The 24,619-nt window shown below is 31.3% G+C and overlaps 4 protein-coding genes and 1 long non-coding RNA gene across 7 annotated transcripts; 3 read left to right on the top strand and 2 right to left on the bottom strand.

The window, feature by feature from the left end:
- Window positions 1-5,043: 5,043 nt before the first annotated feature.
- LOC140954372 (uncharacterized) lies at window positions 5,044-5,546 on the top strand. The gene is made up of 2 exons (XR_012167557.1): window positions 5,044-5,183; window positions 5,262-5,546. It is a non-coding gene; the product is annotated as an uncharacterized lncRNA (long non-coding RNA).
- Window positions 5,547-7,176: 1,630 nt separating this feature from the next.
- LOC118060548 (peroxidase 66) lies at window positions 7,177-9,646 on the bottom strand. The gene is given in 9 exon segments (XM_073412924.1): window positions 7,177-7,260; window positions 7,262-7,318; window positions 7,321-7,352; window positions 7,355-7,520; window positions 7,522-7,620; window positions 7,758-7,951; window positions 8,074-8,194; window positions 8,197-8,225; window positions 9,622-9,646. Coding segments are annotated over 9 exon segments (807 nt in total).
- An 882-nt stretch (window positions 9,647-10,528) lies between these two features.
- LOC118060572 (uncharacterized) lies at window positions 10,529-11,687 on the top strand. The gene is made up of 2 exons (XM_035073807.2): window positions 10,529-10,601; window positions 10,961-11,687. Exons 1-2 carry the CDS (start codon window positions 10,529-10,531, stop codon window positions 11,182-11,184), a joined length of 297 nt encoding a protein of 98 aa, XP_034929698.1. The 3' UTR covers window positions 11,185-11,687.
- A 2,852-nt stretch (window positions 11,688-14,539) lies between these two features.
- On the bottom strand, window positions 14,540-18,310 carry LOC118060549 (TMV resistance protein N). Of its 2 annotated transcripts, XM_035073779.2 has the most exons (5): window positions 18,005-18,214; window positions 17,721-17,924; window positions 16,488-17,583; window positions 16,049-16,378; window positions 14,540-15,940 (listed from the first exon to the last, which is right to left on the bottom strand). In XM_035073779.2, the coding sequence occupies exons 1-5, from the start codon at window positions 18,070-18,072 to the stop codon at window positions 14,636-14,638; spliced, it is 3,003 nt and encodes a 1,000-aa protein (XP_034929670.1). In that variant the 5' UTR covers window positions 18,073-18,214; the 3' UTR covers window positions 14,540-14,635. The 2 variants fall into 2 exon arrangements, with proteins under 2 accessions (XP_034929670.1, XP_034929669.1); XM_035073778.2 differs by having other exon boundaries at window positions 17,721-18,310.
- A 3,121-nt stretch (window positions 18,311-21,431) lies between these two features.
- On the top strand, window positions 21,432-24,322 carry LOC118060550 (pentatricopeptide repeat-containing protein At4g38010). Of its 2 annotated transcripts, none has more exons than XM_035073781.2 (2): window positions 21,432-23,398; window positions 23,544-24,322. In XM_035073781.2, exons 1-2 carry the CDS (start codon window positions 21,592-21,594, stop codon window positions 23,546-23,548), a joined length of 1,812 nt encoding a protein of 603 aa, XP_034929672.1. In that variant the 5' UTR covers window positions 21,432-21,591; the 3' UTR covers window positions 23,549-24,322. The 2 variants fall into 2 exon arrangements, with proteins under 2 accessions (XP_034929672.1, XP_034929671.1); XM_035073780.2 differs by having other exon boundaries at window positions 23,541-24,320.
- Window positions 24,323-24,619: the final 297 nt, after the last annotated feature.

Genomic DNA, 24,619 nt, shown 5'->3' with positions numbered 1-24,619 from the left:
GTTATCGTGGAGGTTCAGTATCGTCTATGATGAGGACGTGTAGCTTTTTGGTACGTCTCTTCGAGGTAAATATCCAGTGTGGTCAAGTCGTGTGTCGAATTTAAACCTTTTTTTTTTTAACATTGGTAAGCATCTTCGAATAAGTTCTTGACATAAGACGAAGAATTCGGATGGAGTACGGTAAATTTAAAAAAACGTATATTTATTTTTAAAAAATATTAAATTAACATTTTTTATAATTTTAATATAATAATTTCAAAAAAATTTGAAAACAAATATTTTTAAAAGACATTTTACACCATGATATATACCAAACACCCACTAAATTGAATCTAAGAAAATTGATAAAATATGGGATTTGTGAAATAAAAATTAAAATTTATCTAAATTAAAGATTGTAACAGAACAAATGGATTTATTTAGTAGCTTGTTTGAAAATTTAAAAACTTTGAAAGTTGTTATTTTAAATGTATTCTTTCTAAACATGTGTCAATGATATTTAAATATTATTAGAGTTGATATGTTAAGGCTTCGTTTGTTTGTAGGAAAGTTATTTCTTTTTGAAAAATGAAATCCGAGGAAAGTGAATTCCTGAAAAGTGAATTTCGAGAAAATATTTTTTGATATTTAGTAGTGTTATGGAAAATAAACTGAAAAACACTTTCCAGTGTTTGGTTGAGTTATGGAAAACGAACTTGAAAAATAATTTATTAATAAATTAATTTTTTTTTCAAGTTTATCTAATATATATAAAATATTCAATCACTTATAATAAAAAAAATGAAATCTAAAAAGTATAATGATGAATTAAATATTTTATAAAATGATATGGTATATAATATAAAAAACTTATATATCTGTTATAAGATTATAAAGTGTGTGGTGTTTTTTTTTTATCCACTTTATTATTCATCACCTCATATTTGACTATAAATTTAATATTGAGATTTTTTAGAGTTTTTAATTTGATCATTAAACTTTTTTTTTTTTGCATAATTAAGCCTTTTTTAGCATAAATTTAAGATCAATTACATATTTTTTTTAGGGATAAGGGTTGAATTGAAAAATGAGGGTTTAGGTGAAAAACATGGATAACATAAGTGGTTTGAAAAGTTCATTTTAGTTCCCTACCTTTCTAAGCCATTAAATAATTGATCCTTAGAATTTTTAAATACTTTATTTTGATATCATACTTTATTTTATATATATATATATCTTTTTCAGTTGAGAAGAAAAGAGTGGTCGCTTCATTTTAGTTTAGAAAGAAAATATTGCAGTTGACAATGATTTCAACTACTAAATCAAATATGAGCTCTAGAAGATTTTTGGGTTTAGATTGATTATGGGTTTTGGGGGTTTTTTTTTTTTATGTTTTTGAAGGTTATGGATTGATTAAACAAGATTTTAAGAGTGTTTCCTAAGTGTTTTAGGTAAAAAAAAGTTGCAAATAAGTTTTTAGGTTGAATAAACAAAAGTTTTATATTTTTCAATCACCACATAAATTCTAGGCAATTATAGATGAGGCGTTGTCTACTGAAACAAATGGCGTGTCATCTATTTTTTTTTTTCAGCAAAGAATGGCTCAAAAAACATGTCATACGTTCCGTTAACTTCAAAAAAATTTAAATAGAGAACCATTTGCAGGCGCCATTATTGTGGACAAAGTGGTTTACCATGCCCACAACACATAAGCTCATTCTTTGATTTTTACTTTTTTATATAATTTTCTTTTTCTTAAATTACTATTTGTTTTATATGTATTTTTAAAAATAATTTTTGCATTTATGTTTTGATTAATACCCCTTCATTTTTAATTGTTTTTGGCTTATTTAACCCTTTTGAAATAACAATTTTTTTTTTTTATATTGAGTGTCTTTAATTATTTTTATGAGATTAGTATGATTCATTTATAAAAAAAATAAATTATACTTTATATAGATTAAAAGTATTCTAAAAAATGTTTTATTTTTTTATAATATTTTTAATATGTGTAGCCTTACATATAGTGTTTCTCTATTTATTTTATTTAATAAATTATATGTATGTGTTAATTTCTGTTATAAATTAATTTTTATAAATAAATTTATTAAACACAGCGGGATAAATGAACTGTATTGCGCTATTAAAAATCTTGGTCTATATCCATATTTTAATTTTTCAGATTTTAATTTTGTTATTGTTAACAACTTTTTATTTATTTATTTCTTTATATAAATAATTATCGGTTTATTTGATTAGAAAGTTTGCATAAATTTTTTTATTTGTACTTTATATTATTTTTAGAAAATAACCTTCATACCAGGCTTTTTTTAAAAGAAAAATTTATGACTTGTTGTGGAGCGTAGGTAAAATAGCTAGTGCTTATGTCTATGTTGTATTTTGTTGAATTTAATGATGTAATGCTATGTATAGGATAAAAAAAATTATTGATACACCAATCATTAAATGCAAAATCATTTTAATGAAAATCTTTAACAATTTAGTTTTTTAAAAACAAAAACTAGGAAGACTAAAAATTAAAACAAAATATATCACATAAATTTTTTAAAAATAATCATAGCAAGATAATCCTATACATAAAAATTTTTACGGTTAAAATTCTCTTTGGATTATTAAAATTTATATAATGTTTTTATATTATTTATTTTTAATTATCATTCATATTCACATATTAGTTTGGACATTAACTAAAACCAAATTCTTGTCTCATATATTTTAAAATTATACTTTTCACATTAATTTATTAATATGTTTAGAGAAATAAACTTCCTTGTATATGAATTCTAAGATTCAAACTCAATAAATCTAAAAAACATTGAACTAAACATGAAACTCAATTTAGTGGGATCTTTTGCTTGCAAGAAAATGATTGGGTGGTTGAAAGCAACGCTTTTTGTTGTGCTGGGATTACAGTGAATATTATTTAAAAAATATTATTTATTTAAAAATATATTATACTATTTTATTTATTTATTTTTAATATTATTAAATCAAAAAACTACAAAATACTAAAAAGTGTTAATTTAAAACAAAAAAATAAAAAAAAATTTAAAAATACAGTCTAACCGCATTCTCAAACCATAAATTAAACAAGAAGGTGTAGAATATGAAGCTTAATAAGTCTATTTGAGACTGTAGTAATGTTGTTTTTTAAAATATATTTTTGTTTTGAAATATATTAAAATTATTTTATTTTATTTTATTTTATTATATCAGCATATTAAAACAATAAAAAAACACCAAAATTTTTTAATTTAAAATTAAAAAAATATAGTTATACTATAATAACAAATAAGGCATTACTCCACAAGGTTAAAGGATGGAGATGGGCAGATTGACACGTGGGATAAAAACTAAAAGGTCACTTTAGTCCCACACCCTAATAATTGTTATCTGAATTTCAAATCAGTCCTTAAAAAGTTAGTTTTGCATAATTTAGCCTCCAAACCACTCTTAACTTGTAAGATTATTTTAAACAAATCATTAATGTTTGGGTTAATTTAAACTATTTCCTTGCGAACTTTCTTTGAAATCTTAAACGACAACTCGAGAATATAATCACTTATCAACTAGACTATCAAGAATTATTATTTTTATGTTTTTATTAAGTAATTTAATTAATAAATTAGTTTCTTAAACTCACATGTTAAATCTTTGAAATGTTAATAATATTATCACAAAATATACATCTTTTATTTTTATTTTGATGTGAAAAATGTGTTTTTAAAACTGTTTAGAACGCATATATTGTTGCCACCCAATTTTTTATCTATCTTTTTAATAAAATTTTTGAAAAAATAAAAAATAGCGAAAAACAACAAAAATAAAAAAATAATATGTTTTTTTTTAATATATTTGCATTTTTTTTAGCATTTTCAGCATCGTCTCAAAAGAATTTAAATTTTCAAGGTTTTTTTAACGCGTTTTACTTTTAACACGTCATTTTTAAAATCATTGATTTTTTCTTATTTGAGTTGATGTTGACATTGTTCATTTTCAAAAAAAATTCAAAATACAAAAAAACAAGAAAAATCAAAATTTACAAAAAAAAAAAGGAAAAGAAGTTGGGGAACATGTTTGAGGACCAAACAATATTTTGCTTATAAATAGTAGCCTTCAACACATAATAAAGAGGGTAATTTTGGTGCATAAAGGAAAGAACCACAAAAAAAAAAACCTAAAAATGACCTAGCGTGATTGGCAGTGTGGTAGCGGTTGCTTTCCAAATAACTTTTCGTGTCGAAATGCATGGCCAATGATTTTTTTTTATTATTTTTTAAAAATTATTTTTGATATCAGCACATCAAAATGATCCAAAAAGTACAAACCGCATTAAATTTTAGTAAAAACTTTTTTTTTAAATTTGGTGGGAACGCGGTTTGCAGGGCGTTCCCAAACGCTTCCCTAACTTTCCCTTCTCAAAGCAGTGTCGCTGCCCCCCTTTAACCTCATTTCCCTTTGGTCTCCCTTAAGCCGACTGAGAGGGTGTTTGAGAATGCTTTTCAAAAGTGTTTTCGAAAAAAATTTGATTTTTTTTTTTTTTGCTTTGAATTAATATGTTTTTGATGTTTTCAAATTATTTTATATGCTGATTTCAAAAATGATTTTTAAAAAATAAAAAAAAATTATTGGCATGCTTTTTTGAGTGAAAAGCACTTTGAAAAGCAACAACAACCACACTCCCAAACACGCTGAAAGAAGACTAGCCCTCATTTTCCTTCAACCGACACCCGATCTTCCCCCCCATTTCCTCTCATCTTCAATCTACAACATAGCAGCCTCATTTCCCTCCACAAGAGCCAACACTCCCTCTATCATCTCCTCTCCCAGCCGGCTTGTTCTTCTTTTTCACCTATAAAAGCCAGCCGTCGCTGCACCTCCATCTCCCACACCGAACAAGCTCCCCTCCTCCAGCCGCTCACCACAGATGTCCGACCAAGACCTTCCCTCTGCATACCACATACCTGTCTGTAGCTCATCCTATCTTCTTCCCACCATCACCGACCAGCTTACCAAGACCGAAGCAACCCCCAGCAACACCCTGCACATGGGACCCGTAGATCCACTTCCAATCAAACCCCTTGACTGGACAGCCACCTCCCATATCCATTGCAGTTTCAGCAGCCACGGACGACATCAACAACCAGATCTGCCATCGGTAGAAGAAAAAACCTAACCAGGAGGTAAAGAGAGCAAAAGGCTTTGAACATATCTAAAACCGAACAAAATCGACTGTTTACCGTGTTTTATTTACTTTGCAGGTGATATTTCTTGTCACTGCCAGTGCAGAAGGGAAAAGGAGAAAAAGCCAAGCCAGACCACCCGTTTATAGGTTTTGCATGCAGCGGCGTGCGAAGCCACGCACCGCCGTTGTTCTTAAAGTGTCAGAGGGCTGCCTGGCACTGTTCTGGATTTTGTGGGGTTTTATTTTTTAAATTTCAAATTGTTTAATGTACTATTTGTTTAGTTGTGAATTTTTATAATTTGTAGCTTGCAAATGTGAAAAAAAGGGGAAAATATAGTAATAGTGAATGTGTGTATTTGTATTTTTTTATAGATGTGTTTTTTTTTTATAAAACCATAAAGATAAAAGAAGAATTTAATATTTTGATTTGCTCACGGTAAAGAATTATGAACTTACATGTAAGTCGTATTTTTAATATCCGATGAAAAGATAAAATCTTTAAAACTTTTTTATCACATCAAACCACGAAGCAACTTATCTCAGGTAGGTTGTGCTAGGGGTGTTAATATTTTTTTTAGCCACAATCAGTTCATTACCTGTGAATCTCTGACAAGACCAATATATCTAGGTTTTTTAGTAACTCTCAATCAAATACTAGATGCTAGTAACTCTCAATCAAATACTAGATGACTACTTTCAATCATCAAGCAAACAAATAAAAAATCACCAATAGATGCTGGGGGTGACATGTGATAGATATAATCTTAAATTAATATGAAAACACCTTTTACTATTAAGGGAGAAAAATCTAAATTATACAAAAAATGCTAATATTTTGATTAATAACTTATTTATTATCATCTCAAGCAATCTGGAATCAAATCTTGTTCAAGCGTGGGATCAAAGAAGAAGATAAATAATTCTCAGTTATTTATTTAACTAATTGATTAATATTAGTATAATTTTATACAATTGAATGAGTTCCATTTTTATAGTCCTTTTAAAATATGGGTCCATGCTACCTTTCCTTTTTGCTTAGGAAAGAAGTATATTAATTGGAATATTATATTTGATTAATATGGTACATACTTTAAATATTCAGAATGATACCTTTGAATATAAAATTCAATATGACAACTAATGTTTTTTTATGTTTGGTCCATATGCATGCATTGCCATGGGGAATAGTTGATTTATTCAACTGATACACCTAAAACAAAAACACTAGACAAGGAATAATTATACTTGTAAAATCTAACTGAATAGTTCATCTGGGTATGATCTATTTCACAAGTAAAGAAGGTCCAATTTTTTTTTTTTTATTTAAAGATAAAAATGATATTATTTTAATAAATAAAAAAAATATGGATGAATAACCTGATTTTAATCGAGTTAGCAATCTAGATTATAGAGTCAACCTGATTTTTTCCTCTTATTTTTTCTTTGATTCAAGTTAGTTAGTCTTTGTTGATTTGTTGGACCGATTCATATTTTATAATTATTGGAATAGACAACTTATACATGAATAATATAAGAATACCCATCTTTAGTTGATTTTTTTAAAATGGTACACCTTAAAAAAAAAGAAAAAGAAATACAATATTAATATTCATTTTTATAAAATTTGACTTGAGGGTTGATATGAAACAAAGCTTAAGTCAAGAATTAAATTAAAAAAAAAATTAAAAAAAATATTAAAACCTATGTTGTTTGACAAAATAAAATTAATAAACTAAGTGTTAGGTTTTGACTTAGTCAATCTAAATTTTTAACCAAGTCAATCTAATTTTTTTTTCTTTAATTTAGATAGTTAGATTTCAAATCAACCCGTTAAGTCAAACAAAGTTTTACAACTATGGGAATATCTAATTTATTCAAATTTAGAGACAACTCATGCATGAATACCTTAGAATACCAAATTCAATCAAAAACATATCACCTGCAAGGGAAAGAAATTTTTTTGCCTGGAACTGTACTCACTTCCCTCTCAATCAATGGACCACTCGGCACTTAACTCTCACTTCTCCGTTTTCAATCACCCCGACATTTCCAAGTTTTACCATTGACGCTGCTTGCAAATCCTCTGAAGAACAAACTTTAATCCCTGGCAAATGATTCAACAATCCATCTTGTTGATCTCTTCCGAAGACACATTTTCCTTCTATAATCTCTTGTAATAATCATTATCGAAAGTTGATGAGGTCGAGTGTAGGAATTCTCCTGCATTATCATCCTTGCTTGGTTTAGAGCATTTCTTCTTTAGATTCTTGGCGAACTGAGTATTCATGCTTGGATCAACGTCATGAACTGAACTGAAGCTTTGAAGTCGAGCTAGCTTCAAAAGAAGAGCAATGTGAGAATCCTAAAGTATGGCCTCCTGATGAAGCTACCAAGTCTTTCCTTCCTGTCAGCACATTCCAAGAAGGTCCTCCAGACTGATGAAAACATCACAGGTGAGATGATATTAAAAGAAAACTAAACAATATTTTTCATTTTAATCATATATATATATATATATATATAAGTGGACATTCATGTAAGAAAGTGTTGGAAGCGTTTGTTTTCTTATTACCATGGCTACTACAATATCTCTCGCCGCTATGGCTATGATATCAGCACATGAAACCGTGCGTGGACAAGCCATCTCGAGCTTAGCGATGGCATCATCAATCACGTAGAATGATCGAACTGAGACATTGGGAGGGCCATCTTTCTCTGCTTCGTTTCCAGGAGTAGAATCCAGCAAAATCGATGCATCACACATCCCTGTATCAAGAAGTATTCCAGTAAGATCATATACTATGTACTGTTTAATTTCTACATTGGCTACTCGGTGTTAAAGACTACTATCATGTATTTGTTTACACATGTGCCAAGAGAGGAATTACATACCCTTACGAAGCAGTCATGGAAGAACATCCTGAGGATACGAGCTGCAGGGACTTTAGGATCATGCATGGAAGCATTAAGAACTGTCTCTAAAACTATTTTCTCTGCTTGTGGACATGTATTTGATCATAGTGATGAGAATCAAGCGCAGCTTTTGAAGGTGAGATCAAGATTAAGAGAAGGAAACTAGTTGCTAAAGACGATAAGATTGTTGCGAAAGCAGCCATATTTAGTCTTTTGATTCTAAAGGTAGAAGAATGTATATCTAATCATGGTTTGAACGTCCATGGAGGTAGAGCATATATATACATAGCAGTCAGCAGAAACAAACACATAAAAAACAAGTTTTCATCTAGATTTTATATATACCCTTTCAAGTTACTGATCAAGAGCGTTATTCAAGTCCTACAATGAACAAAAGTGTTAACTTTAGATTAACAAAACACAAAAAAATAATTTAAAATAAAAAATAAATTTCACACTATACTAACAAATAAATTAAAAGAGGGTAGTTTCTGGGAGGTCTTCTGTTCTCAAGTCAAATCCGCTACCCATAATTGAACTATACACAGAGAGTTTGGATCCGTGGAGGGCTGAATCTAAAGGAGCTATAAAAAAGAAATCAAATTGCAAAATGTATCAATTTAAATTTGAGTATGAACCAATGATTGACTTAAAGCAAAAATATCAATTCAATTTTTTTTTTTTTATAATATCAAAATGATAATACATTGGATGAATCTGAGTTATGAGATTATAAAACAACATAAGTTTAAACAAGCTAACTTGTAAAATTTATGACCTGTGTTATAAGACTGAGATAATTTTATAAAAAATAAAATGAAACAAAAAACAAAGCTAATTGATAATAAATCAAATGTTGAAGATGTTGAAACTGAAAAAAAAATCTAATTAAAAAATTGATTCGATAGAGGTTAAGCCCATCAAACCCGTGAATGTGAATCATGAGACTAAGATACTTATAAAAATACAAAACTATAATAAATTATGAAAATTTAATTTCTAAAAAATCAAGTGTTGAATAGTGAAATTAAAAAAAAATATATAATTCTTTTAAAAAAATATTATTTTAAAAAATGTTCTAGTTGGGATTTGACTAAAAGTTTTTGAAACAGAAACAAGACTACAAATAAGATTAAAGTTTTTTGTTTTTGCGTTTTTAAAGCGTTTCAAAATTACTTTTAAAAAAATTTATATATATTTTTTTTTTGCTTTAAATTAATATTTTTTTAATGTTTTTAGAATAATTTAATGCACTGATATTAAAAATAATTTTTTAAAAAATAAAAAATATATTTTTTTAATATATTTTTAAATAAAAAATACTTTAAAAAATAATCATAATATTACATTCCTAAATAAACTCTAATTTTATCTGGATTTGTTCTGTTTTTTAAACATTAACCACCGGACATGAGGAAATAGAATGGACACCCTTGTTTTTTTTTTTTTTTTTTTTTTTTTTAATTAATCCATCGGTTCTTATGCAAATCAACACCACATGCTTAAAAATCAGTGGGACTCACCTTGCATGTGCACGACTAACCTCATGTAAGCCTGTTCGGTGAAAAAGGATTTTTATTTTTAGTTTTTTTGGCTTTCAGGGATTTTTCTGGTATGTGGTAAAGATATCTTAAGCTTCCATGTTATGTTATGTTTAAAAGTGTAGTTGTAATTATTTTTTTAAGTAATTTTTATATTAAAATAACATATATTTTTTTAATTTTTAAAAAAATTAAATCAGTATATCAAAATAATCCAAAAATAAAAAAAATTAATTTTTCACCAAATAAATTTAAATTTGTTGGAAACATGTATTGACTCGGGTTTCCAAATACAACCTAAGACTTTTCGAGATCTAACTTAGACTTTAAGACCGAAGTCAAAATAATAAAAAAAAAACTTCAGTTTTGATAAAAAAAAATCTTATTTAAAATTGAATCCAATTCAAATCAAATTTGAGTGAGTTTGCGTGTCATTGAATTAATCCATCAAAATTGATAAGTTTATAATTATGAATTTTAAAATGTTTTAATATGTTATAACATTAAAAAGAATTATAATTATAAACACACATTTCTTTTTTTCTTTTTTTGTTAAACATGCTCAATTTTTCCCAACATACCACCATATAGGTTGACCAAACCAAACTTTCCATAAAGAACCGGGAGAAATGAATCAATGATAAGAACAGAGTGAAGACAAAAGGTCAAAAATCCCACAAAGATAACAAACAAAACCAAAAGAAAAACCATGTTCCTGTCCTAGAACCTAAGAACAAAAAAAATAATAAAAAGCTGCTCCCTAATCGTAAAACACTATCACTACTACATTAACATTTGTGTTGGCCCCCCAAGTTGATTAAACGCAAGCCAGTCATCTCAAAATGCAAGATTCTGAACATGGTGCTTGTTTATGATCATGATTCACAGGATGGCCCAGATATTGAAGATCCTCTTAACATTTGTGAACCACCACTCCGCCGCCGCCAGTACTAGCACTCGTGGTACTTGGTCCTGAGCTTGAAGAACTCATTGACGCAATGTTATTAGAAGGTGACCCACCTGACCCCATTGACTCACCTCCACCAAAACCAACACCAACATTACCAGCAGATTGGAGCCCAGGCTGCATAGCAGAAACAAGGCTAGAAATAGGCTTCGCAGCCATATTAAAAAATGGGGTTGTACTGGCAGCAGGAAAAGCCCAAAATCGAGCCTGATTAGACTCACCACCACCGACAGCACTCCCTTGTGGGAACAGAAGAGTCCCCATTGGCCAAATTGGCACCAACCCTTGTGGACTTGTACTAGCAACAGGAGCCAAACCTGAAGAAACTGAATTCTGATGAGCGGCTTCTGTAAGATCAACAAAATCACTATTACAAGGTCTCCTACGTTTTATATTGGGCATCAAACCACCAGCATCAATGTCCGCTTCAGCTGTTGGCTGGTGTTTCAGTTGGGATTTTTAATGTTCCATTAACAGAAACAGCAATAGCAGGTACTGTACCTGTACCTGTTGCTGCAATAATTGCTGGCTCTGCGTGTTCAAGCAACCATCTTATTGTCTCACCCTCAGACTTGTGACCTAGTTCTCGAGTTAACTGAAAAATCCTGGCTGCACATGTTGCTGGCATCCGAACTCTCCGTCCTCGACCTTCTACTTTTGTGTGCCTGTCTTTTCTGTTCCTCTTTGCTGCAATCACCACTTGCTGTTGCTTTCTTTGTACTTGATGTAAAACAAGAGAAGAAGAAGAAGAAGAACCGTTGTTGATTCTTTTATTGTTGTTGTGTTCCTCAAATTCTTGGCTTTCTTCTGGGTCTGTTAAGGTCTCGTCTTTGAGTTCTGGTTGGCTAGAGAGATTTGCTGTGGTTATGCTCTGTTCTTTGTCTATTTTTTCAATGGTACGGTGGTGGTGGTAGTGGTGATGATGGGTTGGTGAGTCCATGGTTAAACAAGAAATTGAGAAAAAACTAGAATAAATTAACAAGGAACCACGAAAAAATTGATGAACCCAGATGGAATCAACTCTAATTTTAGTGAAATTCAAAAATTTCTTTAAGCCCTCGCCCCACTTATCTTTGCAGAGAGGGACCCTCAAACCAGATTATATATTTGTGGAAGAAGAAGAATCAACGGATGGGATTGTGACACGTGGTGAGGCCTATCTTGGATAAGATGAAATCCAATAAACCTAATGATAAAATTGAAATTAAAAAAAAATTAAAAAAAGAAAAAAAACAATATTTTAGTTAATATTATTTTATGAGGAGGAATACAATAAAATCCCTTATCTTTTAATTTTTTTAATTATTTTTTTAATAGAATTTGTATGATCTTATAATTTAAATATAGTTTAGAGGGCTAATTAACAAAGTTATTTCGAGTAAAAGATAAATCAAAATAAATTATATCAATATTATTTAATTACAGGCCAATCCAATAATGAACTTTTAGGTGATGTGATTTTAAGAAAACTTATTTTTTATTATTGTTGATTTAGTGTATGTTATAAAATTTATTTTTAATTAAAAAATATAAAAAATATTAAAAAAAATATTATTTTTAATATTTATTCAAACAAAAAAAAAACATTTCAAAAGCAATTTAGTCGAAAATATAATAAACCACATAAAAGTAAATAACACCTTACAATCAAAGATGCAAACACATCACCTCGTTACTTATTACTGACAACATATTTAAATTTTGTTTGAATATGATGTAATTATAAAGTAATCACTTTTTAATCTAATCCTTAAAAGTAAAAACACCTAATACAGAACTTGCTTTGAGAGAAAACAAATATACCATCTCAAAAAAAAAATTAAAAATATCTTTTTTTTTTTTTTGAACTTTTTACTAATGACGAGGTTAGTAACTCAATATTCTCATGTTAAAAGGGATCTTTCACTAAGAATATTACACATTACATCATAATTATTAAGATTAAAAAAAAAAAAAAACTAAAAAAGATCAGAGATGAGAATATTCACTGTGAATGATTCACTCACAGTCCACAGAAAAATATCAAAATGCCTGAATGCCTAAACAAGGAAGCAGATATTGTTGCAAAGATTGGTTCGAAGAACTTCCAATTGATGGTCAAGTTAATTTCTATCATCTGGTGATTTGAGTCTGGAATCAAAAAGGTGAAAATGGGGATTAAATTAATTCAAATTTCGATCAAGAGAACAGCTATCGATGGAATCAAAAGGTGAAAATGGGGATTAAATTAATTCTTGGATTGATTGAATAATTTATAAAAAGAGACGGTACTATTGCTCACTCAAAGCTTGAACTAAGATTGTCTTATGTGATTTTTCTTACAATATTCAAAACTTTTAACTTTTGGCTTTGAGACTTGCATGGAATTGATGTCTATATTCACAGGTGTAATGGACTAGCCATATGCACATGTATGGAAGTTCATTTAGGTTTAGGGTTGCGGCCTGCTGTCAAGGATGAGCTAGTTGTGCTCATAAACTCAAAAACCACCATATCATCTCATGAAATTTTTCTGACATAATCTCTTAATTGACATGCATGACTTGCTGAATGTTTTACACAAAAAAACTTCAAATTTACTAGATTCTGGAAACCATCCATTTAAGATGATCCAGTAATTTCCTTTAATTCAACTGTTATTCCATGACTCATTTTTTGTTGCGTTTACATTATCTGAACCTTGATTCTTCAATTTTGGGTTTCTCATATTCAGAAAAGAATTGTTTTACCTTCTAAAAGGTGAAAAAGACGCGTATTTTCAGTTTGGGAGTTTATAAAAGGATCGAGTGAGCAAAGCTTCCCGAGGAATGCACTGCTCTAAATTTTGCCTTGACATAGCAAGTGACACGCCCTCATCAAATCGCCTCATTGATGCCATTGCTAGCCACCATGCTCCGGTCATCGTCAGTGATGACTTTGAGCTCCCTTATGAGGATGTCATTGATTACTATCTATTCTGCATATTTGATCCCACATCAGATGCTGTTGAAGAAGAGTTCCTCGTAAATCTCATCAGGAGTATTAAGAAGGATGAATGGGCTAGAATGGCAGACGTTGAAAGAGGTAGAAAAATTCTTTGAGTTCCAATATCCATCAAGGGAAGGTGATGTAATTCAAATGATACTGAATTATTGAGTTGATTAATAATTTTGTTTTTACTCTTACCGGGAAACAAGACTAGAGTTTGTTTTTTCTGCTTATCTTATACTAATTTTCTAAAACAAAATGACGACAGATAGATTAACAAATTATTAAGAAAATGGAATGTCTCAATGATTAAAAAACTGCATAATGGGATATCCTTTTCTTCTCTTCTCAACATATTTATGGATTAGAATTAAATCTAACAGCGTTATGCTGCTTTCTGGTGTGCTTTTGTGGTAGAAAATCACGGTTTCTTCTCTAGGTTGATTGTTAGAATCTGTCAGTGAGCTTTTCTATCTATCTTTTCTAATCTTAGTTGCACTTTTTAAAATACAGGATTATGGGATTGTCCGTGGTGTTAGCAAGGACACAACTGAATCACAGCATGAACTATATAGAAGGGCTTTGTCGCTGGAGCTGGGCAGGCATGCCGCTGTTGTTTTTCGAGGAACACCTAGAGGCAAGAGCTTCCCATAATCTTTATGACTTGCAATAACATTCAGAGTTCTCCCAAAACCTTTATCATTTTTCTATTTTCCTAGATTTTCTTTTTAATTCTAATTTATCTTGTTCATGCTGTGTCATACACGCAATGTATTGCGCGCCCCCTCATCATTAATTCTGTGTTCACCACGAATCTGTATTCCATGTATGAGCTCATATATTAGAGTACTAATCCTAAACTTCCATAGAAAGAAGGGTACAGTTCCTTTACATCTGGCTTATTTAGTCCCGTAACATTTTGTTAGCTTTTGTTTGGAGTAGGATCAAACTAAGAAAATAAAAGAAAGAAAAATACTCAAAACCAAATCTTCAAACTCTAGCTTAATCCAAATCTTCATACGAGCAGTACAGTTCCTCAGATATCCATTACATCTGGCTTACTCAAAAAATTAGTTGCGCGCCACACTTCCTTAGAGTAGTACCATTGCCAGGTTTGACAGACACTTCCAATTCGTCTCCACCTTCAATTGTACCTTGAATCCTGCTAAATGGGATATAGATCACCCAAGAATGATCTTCATCTTTTGAAGAAATGCCAAAGTATGGTCGTGTATAAAACAATTCAGTATTATCGTTCTTTTTTCTGATAGAAGCAGAACAAAGAGAAGAATAACTGAACAACTTGTCCTTACAAGTGTCTGCATAGACAGTCCATACAATTAGTCCTTGAATTAAACCAACTGAAATGGTTGGTATACGAAATGTTGAGGAAGATATAGCCCTTTGATATTGGGTAAACCAATGCGGTACATCGCTACCCGGGAGAACAATGTCTGGAAGCTTTCCCTTAGACAAAACCTGAAGAAGAAGCTCCTTAAAATTGTTTGACAAATTGTTACAATTTTCCATGCGAATGACTGGTTTATTTTCTACACTCTCCAAGCCTTGAATCTCAGCTAGTTTTCCACAGCGACTCAGTAACAGATCCGGCGCTGTCTTTGACTGAATTGACACTTTTTCCAGTGATATGCAATCAAGTGCCACCAAAGTTCTTAAACTCGAGGGGATCTCTGAGATAAATAGAAGATTTCTACATGCTGACAGGTCCAATATCTCTAGCTTTGGGAGGTGGCCAATGCCGGCAGGCAATTCAGAGAAATCGTTGCTGGCCAGTTTCAGATCCTGGAGAGACGATAAACTCCCAAGATTGACGGAAGTATTACTGTTAGATAAATGGCGATTACTAATATGGAGCGTTGTCAAAGAGCTTAAACCAGAGAAGGATAGTGGCAGGAAAGGTTGTTGCTTGATGACAATCTCTTCTGAGTACATGGCTAACTCAGGAACATAACCATAGCCACAGCCACACACAAATAACTTTTTGAGCTTCTTCAAATTTCCAATGGAAGAGGGTAGATGATGAACTTCAGTTTTATTTGCTTGAACTTCAATTAAGCCTTGCACATCACCGAAGTGCTCTGGAAATTTCTCAAGTCTGATGCAGCCCGTGGTGTTCAGAGTTTCAAGAGTGGAAGGCAAGCTTTCTGGAAGATTCTTTAGGCTTCTACATCCCTTTAAATTCAAGAAAACAAGTTTTTTCAATTCGCCAATAGATTGGTGAATATCAGCTATGTTTTCGCAATTTTCTAGAATTAGTCTCTCCAAACTAGGGAGTCCAGAGAAGTTCGGTGTTTTAACAAAGAACATAGAATGGCTGAGATCGAGGACTTTCAGATTGTTTAGACACTGTCGAAGCCAGAAGAAAAAGATCAAAGTCAGCAAGGAAATAGAAACATAACTTCCACTAATTCAAACTATTTTATGGAAACAAAAGGGCTATCATCTGTTTCATACCTTGGTCTTCTTCCAGAGTTCTCTGATTTCGCTGTGCTGCATGTCAAGAACAACTAGGCTGTCAAGTTGAAATTTGTGTGGTAAAGTTCGCAAAGAGCATTTATGCCAGCAAAGCCATATCAATGCCTCTGAAACATGTTCGTAGTGTCCGAGGAGTTGTCCTCCACTGAATTGGAGCAACTGTAAAGATGTCATTCGAGCAAATGATGTTGTGCTTAGAACTACATCTTTTGATGCTTGAGATGTCGTTGGAGCTAATGATGTAGAGCTTAGAAATGCATCTTTTGACGCTTGAGCGTCTAGCATGATACCCTCCACTACTTCTGTCCCCTAAAAAACAACTAGAATTAAACAGGAAACAATAGTTTATGATCATGGGAAAGCTTCTGTGGAAACTTTTCGTCAATTGTTGCCTAAATGAAGAACAGTTAGTTCTTACCGAACACTTTTGTAGCACTTCCATTACATCTTCGTGAAGCCAGAGTCTGCTACGCTTTCCAGGATTTGGATCCATTTGACGAATGATCTCCCTTCCCATGTCTCGTAAGAGACTATGCATCTGTAACTTATTCTCACTGTTGACTGTTAAAAGGGATCTTTCCCTGAGAATATTAATATCTATTTCTGGATAAAAACCACGACCATCGAGTATTTTTCCCACATAATCTTTATCCATACCGATGAAGAAACACGCAATATCAAGGAACATACCCTTCAGTTTGTCACCATCCAAATCATCAAAACTTGTTTTAAGTTGACTCTGAATCTGGCGGTGAGGATTTTTTTTCAATTTCTCTATAGCACTTGTCCACTCAGGGATGCTTCTTCTAAACAAATAAGAACCTAGGACTTCAAGAGCCAATGGAACTCCACCAACACAATCAACTAAAACTTTAGACAGCTCAACATATTCTATCCCTGGATGGGGCTCCCTAAAGGCATGCCAACTGAGAAGTTGAAGAGACTCTTCATGGTTCAGTTCTTTAGCGGGATATTTTTTTACAACTTCAAGTTGTGTGAGTAAATGTTCATCTCTAGTTGTAATTACTATTCTACTTCCAGGACCAAACCAGCCTCGCTCTCCTACCAACGCATGCATTTGTTCCATTCGATCAATGTCGTCAAGAATAACAAGTACCCTTTTACGACAAAATTGGCTTTTGATGCCATTGATTCCTGCATCAACATCAGCAAGCCAAGTCTTTTCCGTGAAAGAATCAAAAAGAAGCTGTTCCTGTAATTGAAGTAGACCGTTGTGTTGATCTGAGTTTTTCCTGATATTCGAAAGGAAACAACTTCCTTCAAATTTATGACAAAGCTGGTTAAAAACAGCTTTTGCTATGGCTGTCTTGCCTATTCCTGGCATCCCATAGATTCCCACAGTTCGAACTTCATTTGTACCAACACTTAACATGGCAATGATATCTTTGACTTGAGAATCAATACCTACCGGATATGCGGCAACATTCATGTATCTGGGATTCAATTTACTTGAAACTTCTTGGACAATCTTTTGAACGAATTTTGATTCATGCCTGTGCATATAAAAAGAAAGTCACCATTCATCAATGAAAGACAATCTTTTGAATTTAATGCAAATTTAAAATACAAAATGTAATAAGAGTAGAAATTATAAGTATTTGCTATCGATATAGGGAAAGGAAAGAAGTACCCATTTGCGACACTGTGAAGATCCAACCCAGATAAATTTGCAGCCTCCACAAGAGCTTTTCTCCACTTTTGGACCTTCTCCATTCGTTCCTTAAAACGTTCCTCATGTCTATCAAAGGCTTCAGCAAAGCTTCCCGTCTGTTTTCTAATATCAGAAGGACCGATATCATAGAAAACTGGTAGAACAATCTGGCCAGTTGAATGTCTGCAATCAAGAATTTTTTCAAGTTCATCAAGACACCAAGTGGAGGAAGCATAGCCCTTAGAGAAAACCACTATAGAAACCTTGGATTCTTGAATTGCTTTGAGGATTTGTGAGGAGATTTCTTCTCCTCTAAGAAGATCGTCATCATCTCGAAATGTATGGATTCCTGCTTGGAGTAAAGCAGTGTAAAGATGATCCGTAAAATTCTTGCGAGTATCTTCACCTCTAAAACTTAGAAACACATCATAACCCCATCCAGGTCTAGAGAAAGGAGGAGCAGGAGAATAATTGAACGCACGTAAAAACAGGAACATGGCAGCCGTAGATAGGTAACATTCAGCAACGTATTGCAATGTTGTAACCACTAACATGGCTGCTATTTAGTTATTCAGTAAAGTTACAATGGATGTCACCTTCGCTCTTTCTTTTGTGGGCACCATGCTTTCTTGCAAGTTGCAAGAATATCTTTGCCAGCCATCTTTTTTAAAAGCATTATATTTAACGTCCTTTCAAACAGGCTTTGAGTTGAGTGAAATTGAATTACATTATTGAATAAAATCTTTTATGCGATTGTTTATTAAGTATTTTTTTTAATAATTTTTTTATTCATTTTAAATTAATATTTTTTAAATATTTTCATATCTGTACACTAATAAAAAATAAAATTTTTTTTTTAAAAAAATATTATTTCTATTTATTTATAAGAAAAAACATTTTAAAAAGTATCTTTACTACAGTATTAAATTGCTCGTAAACAGTTGAAAGAATAAAGGAGAGTGAAGATGCAAGGGAAGTGGCATAAAGCTTCTAAGGAATACCACTTTGTAGACTCGAGGGCTAAACATTATCTTCTTTGATAAATTTTAAAAAACACTTTATATCCAAACTTTAAAAAGTTGCAAGAAAATAGAGGAAAAAAAAAACAGATTAGAACTAATTTGACTTTTGCATGAAAGTGGGGAGCTCAGATAGATGGTAGGTTCCTATTAAAACACCGTAAAAAAAAAAAAGCTATATTATTAAACCTGATTTTGGGAGTGATAGGCTAATCCGTAATTTCATTGAAATTGAGTTTTAAATTAAATTGAATTAAAATTAATTTAATATAATCTAATTGATTTGATGCTACTCTGATCATTAATTTGACTTTTTTTTTTAATAATATATATTTTTAAATATTTTAAAAATAATACCATTTTAAATTAAATTGGATAAACTTAATCTTAGATCATGCGAATTTAATAACTTTTATTAAAAAAAAGAGTAAAGATATATGAATGTACCTGTTTGTTTTTACATTTTCAAAGTATTTTAAAAAAAATTAAATTTTTTTTTATTTTTTTTCTTTACATCAAATTAATTTTTTTTTATTTTTTTGATGTGCTAATATCAAAAATAATTTTTTAAAAAATTTAAAAAATTATTTTAATATATTTTCAAGTAAAAAAACTTTAAAAAATAATCATTATCCATATTTTTAAACATCCACTTCCCTAACAAAAACATAAAACGTCAAATGGTATTTGAAAAAAATATAAAAGTGATTTTGAAGAATTTATAAAACATTTAATATGCTAACATATCATTACCCAATGTTAGAGCTCAATATATAGTTTGAATTAAAATGAATATTTTTTTTATATAAATATTGAAGACAATAATGTATTTAATTGATGGAAGTTAACCTCAGGTTAATTTATTAATTTATATATTGGGTCATGAGATCTTGATACTCCATAGAAAAATAAATTAAAATAAATTATAACGCTCAATTTTAAATAAATTCAATGCTGAGGGATGAAATTAAAAAAAATAATTAAAAAATACCAAAAAAACTTGAGTCAACCCAAGTTAACATTAACAAACTCACGACCTGAGTCATGAAATCAGAATAACTCAATAAAAAAATAAATTAAAAAAATTTATAAAACTCAATTCTCAATTAACCAAGTGTTGAAGATGAACTTGAAAAAAGTTTTGATTAGAAAATGACTCTAGTCAATCCATTTTAACTTTTAAATATATGACCTGAGTCTATGAGATAATAATAACCTCATAGAAAAGGAAATTAAAAAAAATAAGGAAGTTAATTCATAATCATTCCAATGTTAAATAATGAAATTAAAAAAAAATTAATTAGAAAAAAAAAATCGAGTCAATTTATTTAATTAGTTAAGCATATGGCTTGGGTAATATAACTAAGATAACTTCAAAACAAATTATGAAGGAAGGATGAAATTATAAAGTGTAATATCCAATAAATATAATGTTGAAAGATAAAATTAAAAAAAAAAGTTATTGTGAAAAAACAAAAATGCCCCTTGCTTTAGACTTATTTTTTTTTATTTTTTAATGATATTTTTATAGTTTCATTATGCATTTTAATTATTTATAATTTTTTATATTTGATCAAATACAAAATTATGTCTAAGCTTTAATTAGAATGGCAAAAAAGCTATTATAAAAATACTAAAATACCCTTTAATACCAAGTTTATTTATTTTTTGCTTTCAAGGGTATTTAAGGTCCTTTCATTGCGTAATTAAGATGGAAAAATAATTATTTATTCTGGTTTTTTTGAGTAATGACAATTAAGCTATGTGAAAATTTCAATGTCTTTCTAAGTCTGTATTATTATATTTTATATGTAGAAGCAAAAAAACCATTATATTGTTCTAGTAACAATAACAACAATGAATCTAAAATTATAATATTTTTCAAAGGAGTTTTAGTTCTTTTTAATTATTAAGATTTGATAGAGAAATATTGTGGCTATATATCATAATCAAACAAATAACCAAACCAAGCTTACATTTTTTTATTGGAAATGCTTCATTTTAATTAAAAATAACTTATTTTAGAAAATAAAAATAAAAAATAAATTAATCTATGATTTAGAAGTTATATGATAATCCAATAATCACTTTCTTTATCAAATCAAAACCCGAGTTGTATTATGATATGACTTATTTCTCTTTTTTTTTTTTTTGGGATTTGAGAAAGACATAATGTGAACTCAAAAGCATTTTTTTAACAAAAATAAAAATAATAATAATTAAAAGATTATCAAATTTATCAGCCACCTAAAAATAACCTCGCAAATAAAATTAATTAGCATTCACGTAGTTAACGAATTGGGTTTCTATTAATAATCTGCATTGAGCTGAACTTAATTTTTAATGAAAAACATTTTTTAATTCTCGAGCACCTTGCTTAAATTCATCAAAAGAATATTTTATTAAACAAATGAATTTCTTAATTTTCAACACTTTCAACAATTTCACCAAAAAAAATATAATATGTAGGGGTTGAAATTTCACAATAAAAATATTTGATGGTTTTAGAAGGAAAAATGTAATCGAGAACATATAAACTTTCTTAGATTCAATTAATAAAAGAATAATCTAGAAACTAAAATAAAATTTACCATGTAATTGGAGGACTAATTTTGAGATTTGTCAAAAAAATACTACCACCATAGTCACTGATTTGTTGAATCGCAAATTGCAACAGCTTAAACAATAGTCTCTGATTCTCGAATGTTAACTCCAGTTTCAGTGTCCTTTGTACATGTTCACTCCAATATTTTGGCTTGCAAAAATCAATGGCTTTTTCTTACATTCTTTGTTCTTCACATAGGAGAATTTAGTTATCAAGAAGTAAGAATATGAGCAAGATTAAGCATTCTCTGAAACGGGTTCTTTTAGACAGCATTCAGAGATGCAAAAAGTTGACAACTTTCAAGAAAATCCATGCACAGTTGATAGCATCAGGGGTTGTTTCTAATGACTTTGTTGTCAACAGGGTTGTTGAGTTCTTTGCAAAAGGTCCTAACTTTGTTGATTATGCATGTGATTTTTTGAGTGAATATGATTGGAAAGTTAGCTCATTTCCATTTAATGCCTTGGTTTCTGGTTACGCTATTGGTGATAGGCCCAAGACTGCATTCTTGGTTTATAGAAGGATAGTGAAAGATGGGTTTTTGCCTGATATGTTTACTTTCCCTGCTGTATTGAAATCATGTGCTAAGTTTGTGGGGATTGGTGAGGGTAGGCAGGTTCATGGGGTGATTATTAAGATGGGTTTTGTATGTAATATCTATGTTGAAAATTCTCTTGTTCATTTTTACAGTGTTTGTAAGAGATTTGGTGATGCTAGCAGAGTGTTTGATGAAATGCTTGTGAGAGATGTGGTTTCTTGGACTGGTGTTATATCAGGGTATGTGAGAGCAGGCTTGTTTGATGAGGCTGTGGGTTTGTTTTTTAGGATGGATGTTGACCCAAATGCTGCAACTTTTGTTAGTGTATTAGTTGCTTGTGGGAGAAAGGGGTATTTGAGTGTAGGGAAGGGGATTCATGGGTTGAGTTTCAAGAGTGCGTTTGGGGTAGGTTTGGAGGTTAGCAATGCTCTCATGGATATGTATGTGAAGTGTGGGTGTTTGCCTGGAGCAAAACAAGTATTTGATGAGCTTGCTGAGAAGGACATTGTTTCCTGGACCAGTATTATAAGTGGATTGGTGCAATGCAATTGTCCCAAGGAGGCTTTGGAGTTGTTTCAGGATATGCAAAGCTCTGGTATTGAGCCTGATGCGATTATACTTACCAGTGTTCTTTCAGCCTGTGCCAGGCTTGGAGCTCTTGATTATGGTAGATGGGTTCATGAGCACATTGACCGCAAGGCAATCAAATGGGATATTCAGATTGGAACTGCTATGGTTGACATGTATGCAAAGTGTGGCTGTATAGAGATGTCAGTGCAGATCTTTAATGGAATGCCTCATAAGAATGTTTTGACATGGAATGCATTGCTAAATGGCTTGGCTATGCACGGGCATGCCTACAAGGTACTTCAACTTTTCGAAGAAATGGTTAGGGTAGGCATGAGGCCAAATGAGGTGACATTTCTAGCCATTTTGACAGCCTGCTGCCACTGTGGCTTGGTCAATGAAGGGCGTCAGTACTTTAACTGGATGAAAGGTCAGCAATATAATCTTCCTCCGAGGTTAGAACACTATGGATGCATGGTGGACTTACTTTGTAGGGCTAGACTCTTGGATGAGGCGTTGGAATTGACAAAGGCTATGCCCATGTCACCTGATGTTCGGATAATGGGAGCTCTTCTTAGTGCTTGCAAGGAAAATGGGAATACGGAACTCCCCCAAGAAATATTAGACCGGTTTGTAGAGTTAGACTCTCATGATAGTGGCGTTTATGTGCTGCTTTCTAATATACATGCTATCAATCAAAGATGGGATGATGTCACGAGAATAAGGAGATTGATGAAGGAGAAAGGTATTAAAAAACCCCCAGGGTCAACTGTTATAGAGTTGGATGGCAAGGCTCATGAGTTTATCGTTGGAGATACAAGACATCCTCAGGACAAGCGCATTCGTTTATTGTTAAAAATCCTATCAGATCAAATCTTTCTTGAAGAGCATCGTGAACACTCATTCTTCATACAATCACACTTCTGTGGTAAGTGCTGTTTTTATGTACTTGCTGTTTCACATTCTCACAACTGATGCATTAATATTCATGCTTTCTTGATAACACTGCTTCAGAAGTATTAAGGGAAACTGAGGCTGCGATCATGGTCTAACGAGCTGATCTTTTGCAGCAGCTTGAGTCGATCAAGACTTCTCAACATGCACTGAGGTGGAGAAGGAGACTTTGAGCAAGTCATTAGAAAAGACTCAGAGGGGGTATCAGCACGTCAAGAGTAGGTACTCTGAAGTATTGTCCAGGATTGAAGACCTCGAAAAGGAGCTAAATGATCTGAAAGCTAATTGAGCTAACAGGCTAAAAGATGCTATAGAAAAAGGAAGGGTGGAAGGCATCAATAGTTTCAAAGCCTCGAAGGAATTCCAGAATGAGCATGTTGAGTTTTCTGAGGGAGGGCTGAGGTACATGTTGAAGTCGTGCTTGTCACCATGGTCATCCAAATATCCCAAGTTACTTTTAATTTTCTGACCAAGGAGCTTCCCGAATTCAATATGGAATCGCTCAGCAGGTTGGCAAAGCTTGGAGAAAAACAAGAGCAGCGTGAATTCACTGAGAACGTTAATGAGGAAAATTCCATTCCTAAAGTCAGTGATGCCCCCCCAGCTTCTTCTGAGCCACCTCTCCCCGATCAGTATAATACTGCAGACTTTGGAGTTCTTCCAGAGCTCGTCTGTAAAAACACCCATAAGAAGACAACGTTATCATTCTCGGAGCTGCAGCAGAAAAGGCCCCGCTTCTGATAATTAGATAGTAGTTTTACGTTTGTGCAATTTATTTTGTAACTTTTGAGCTTATGGGGGTTGATTTTGTGAATTCTTTTTTTTTGATTTATGGATTTGATATCACATTACTTTCATTTTGAATATGAATTCTATTAATTCAAATACTTTCTCACATTCAAAAGTTGAACTTGTAAATTTATTCCTTTAACTCACGCTTTGTATATCTCTATCTCTTGTAGCCATATTATACCGGGATACAAAATACCGAAGTTAAATTAATAAAAAAAAGAACAAAAAATCCCAAGTTAACTTAATTCATCTACTATTTGACTTGAGATAATTTTATGAAAAGAAATTTTTTTTTTATAAAGTTGAACTCGATTAGGTAATTTTCTAAATTAATGACTCAAATAATCAAGTTATTATAAAAAACAAATAAAAAAACCAAACTTTTAATAATTAAAAAAATAAA

The sequence above is a fragment of the Populus alba genome, chromosome 12 (assembly GCF_005239225.2).
Source record: "Populus alba chromosome 12, ASM523922v2, whole genome shotgun sequence".
Lineage (NCBI taxonomy): Eukaryota > Viridiplantae > Streptophyta > Magnoliopsida > Malpighiales > Salicaceae > Populus > Populus alba.
The sequence above is the reverse complement of the archived record's forward strand: the minus strand, read 5'-3'. Positions and strand labels throughout refer to the sequence as shown.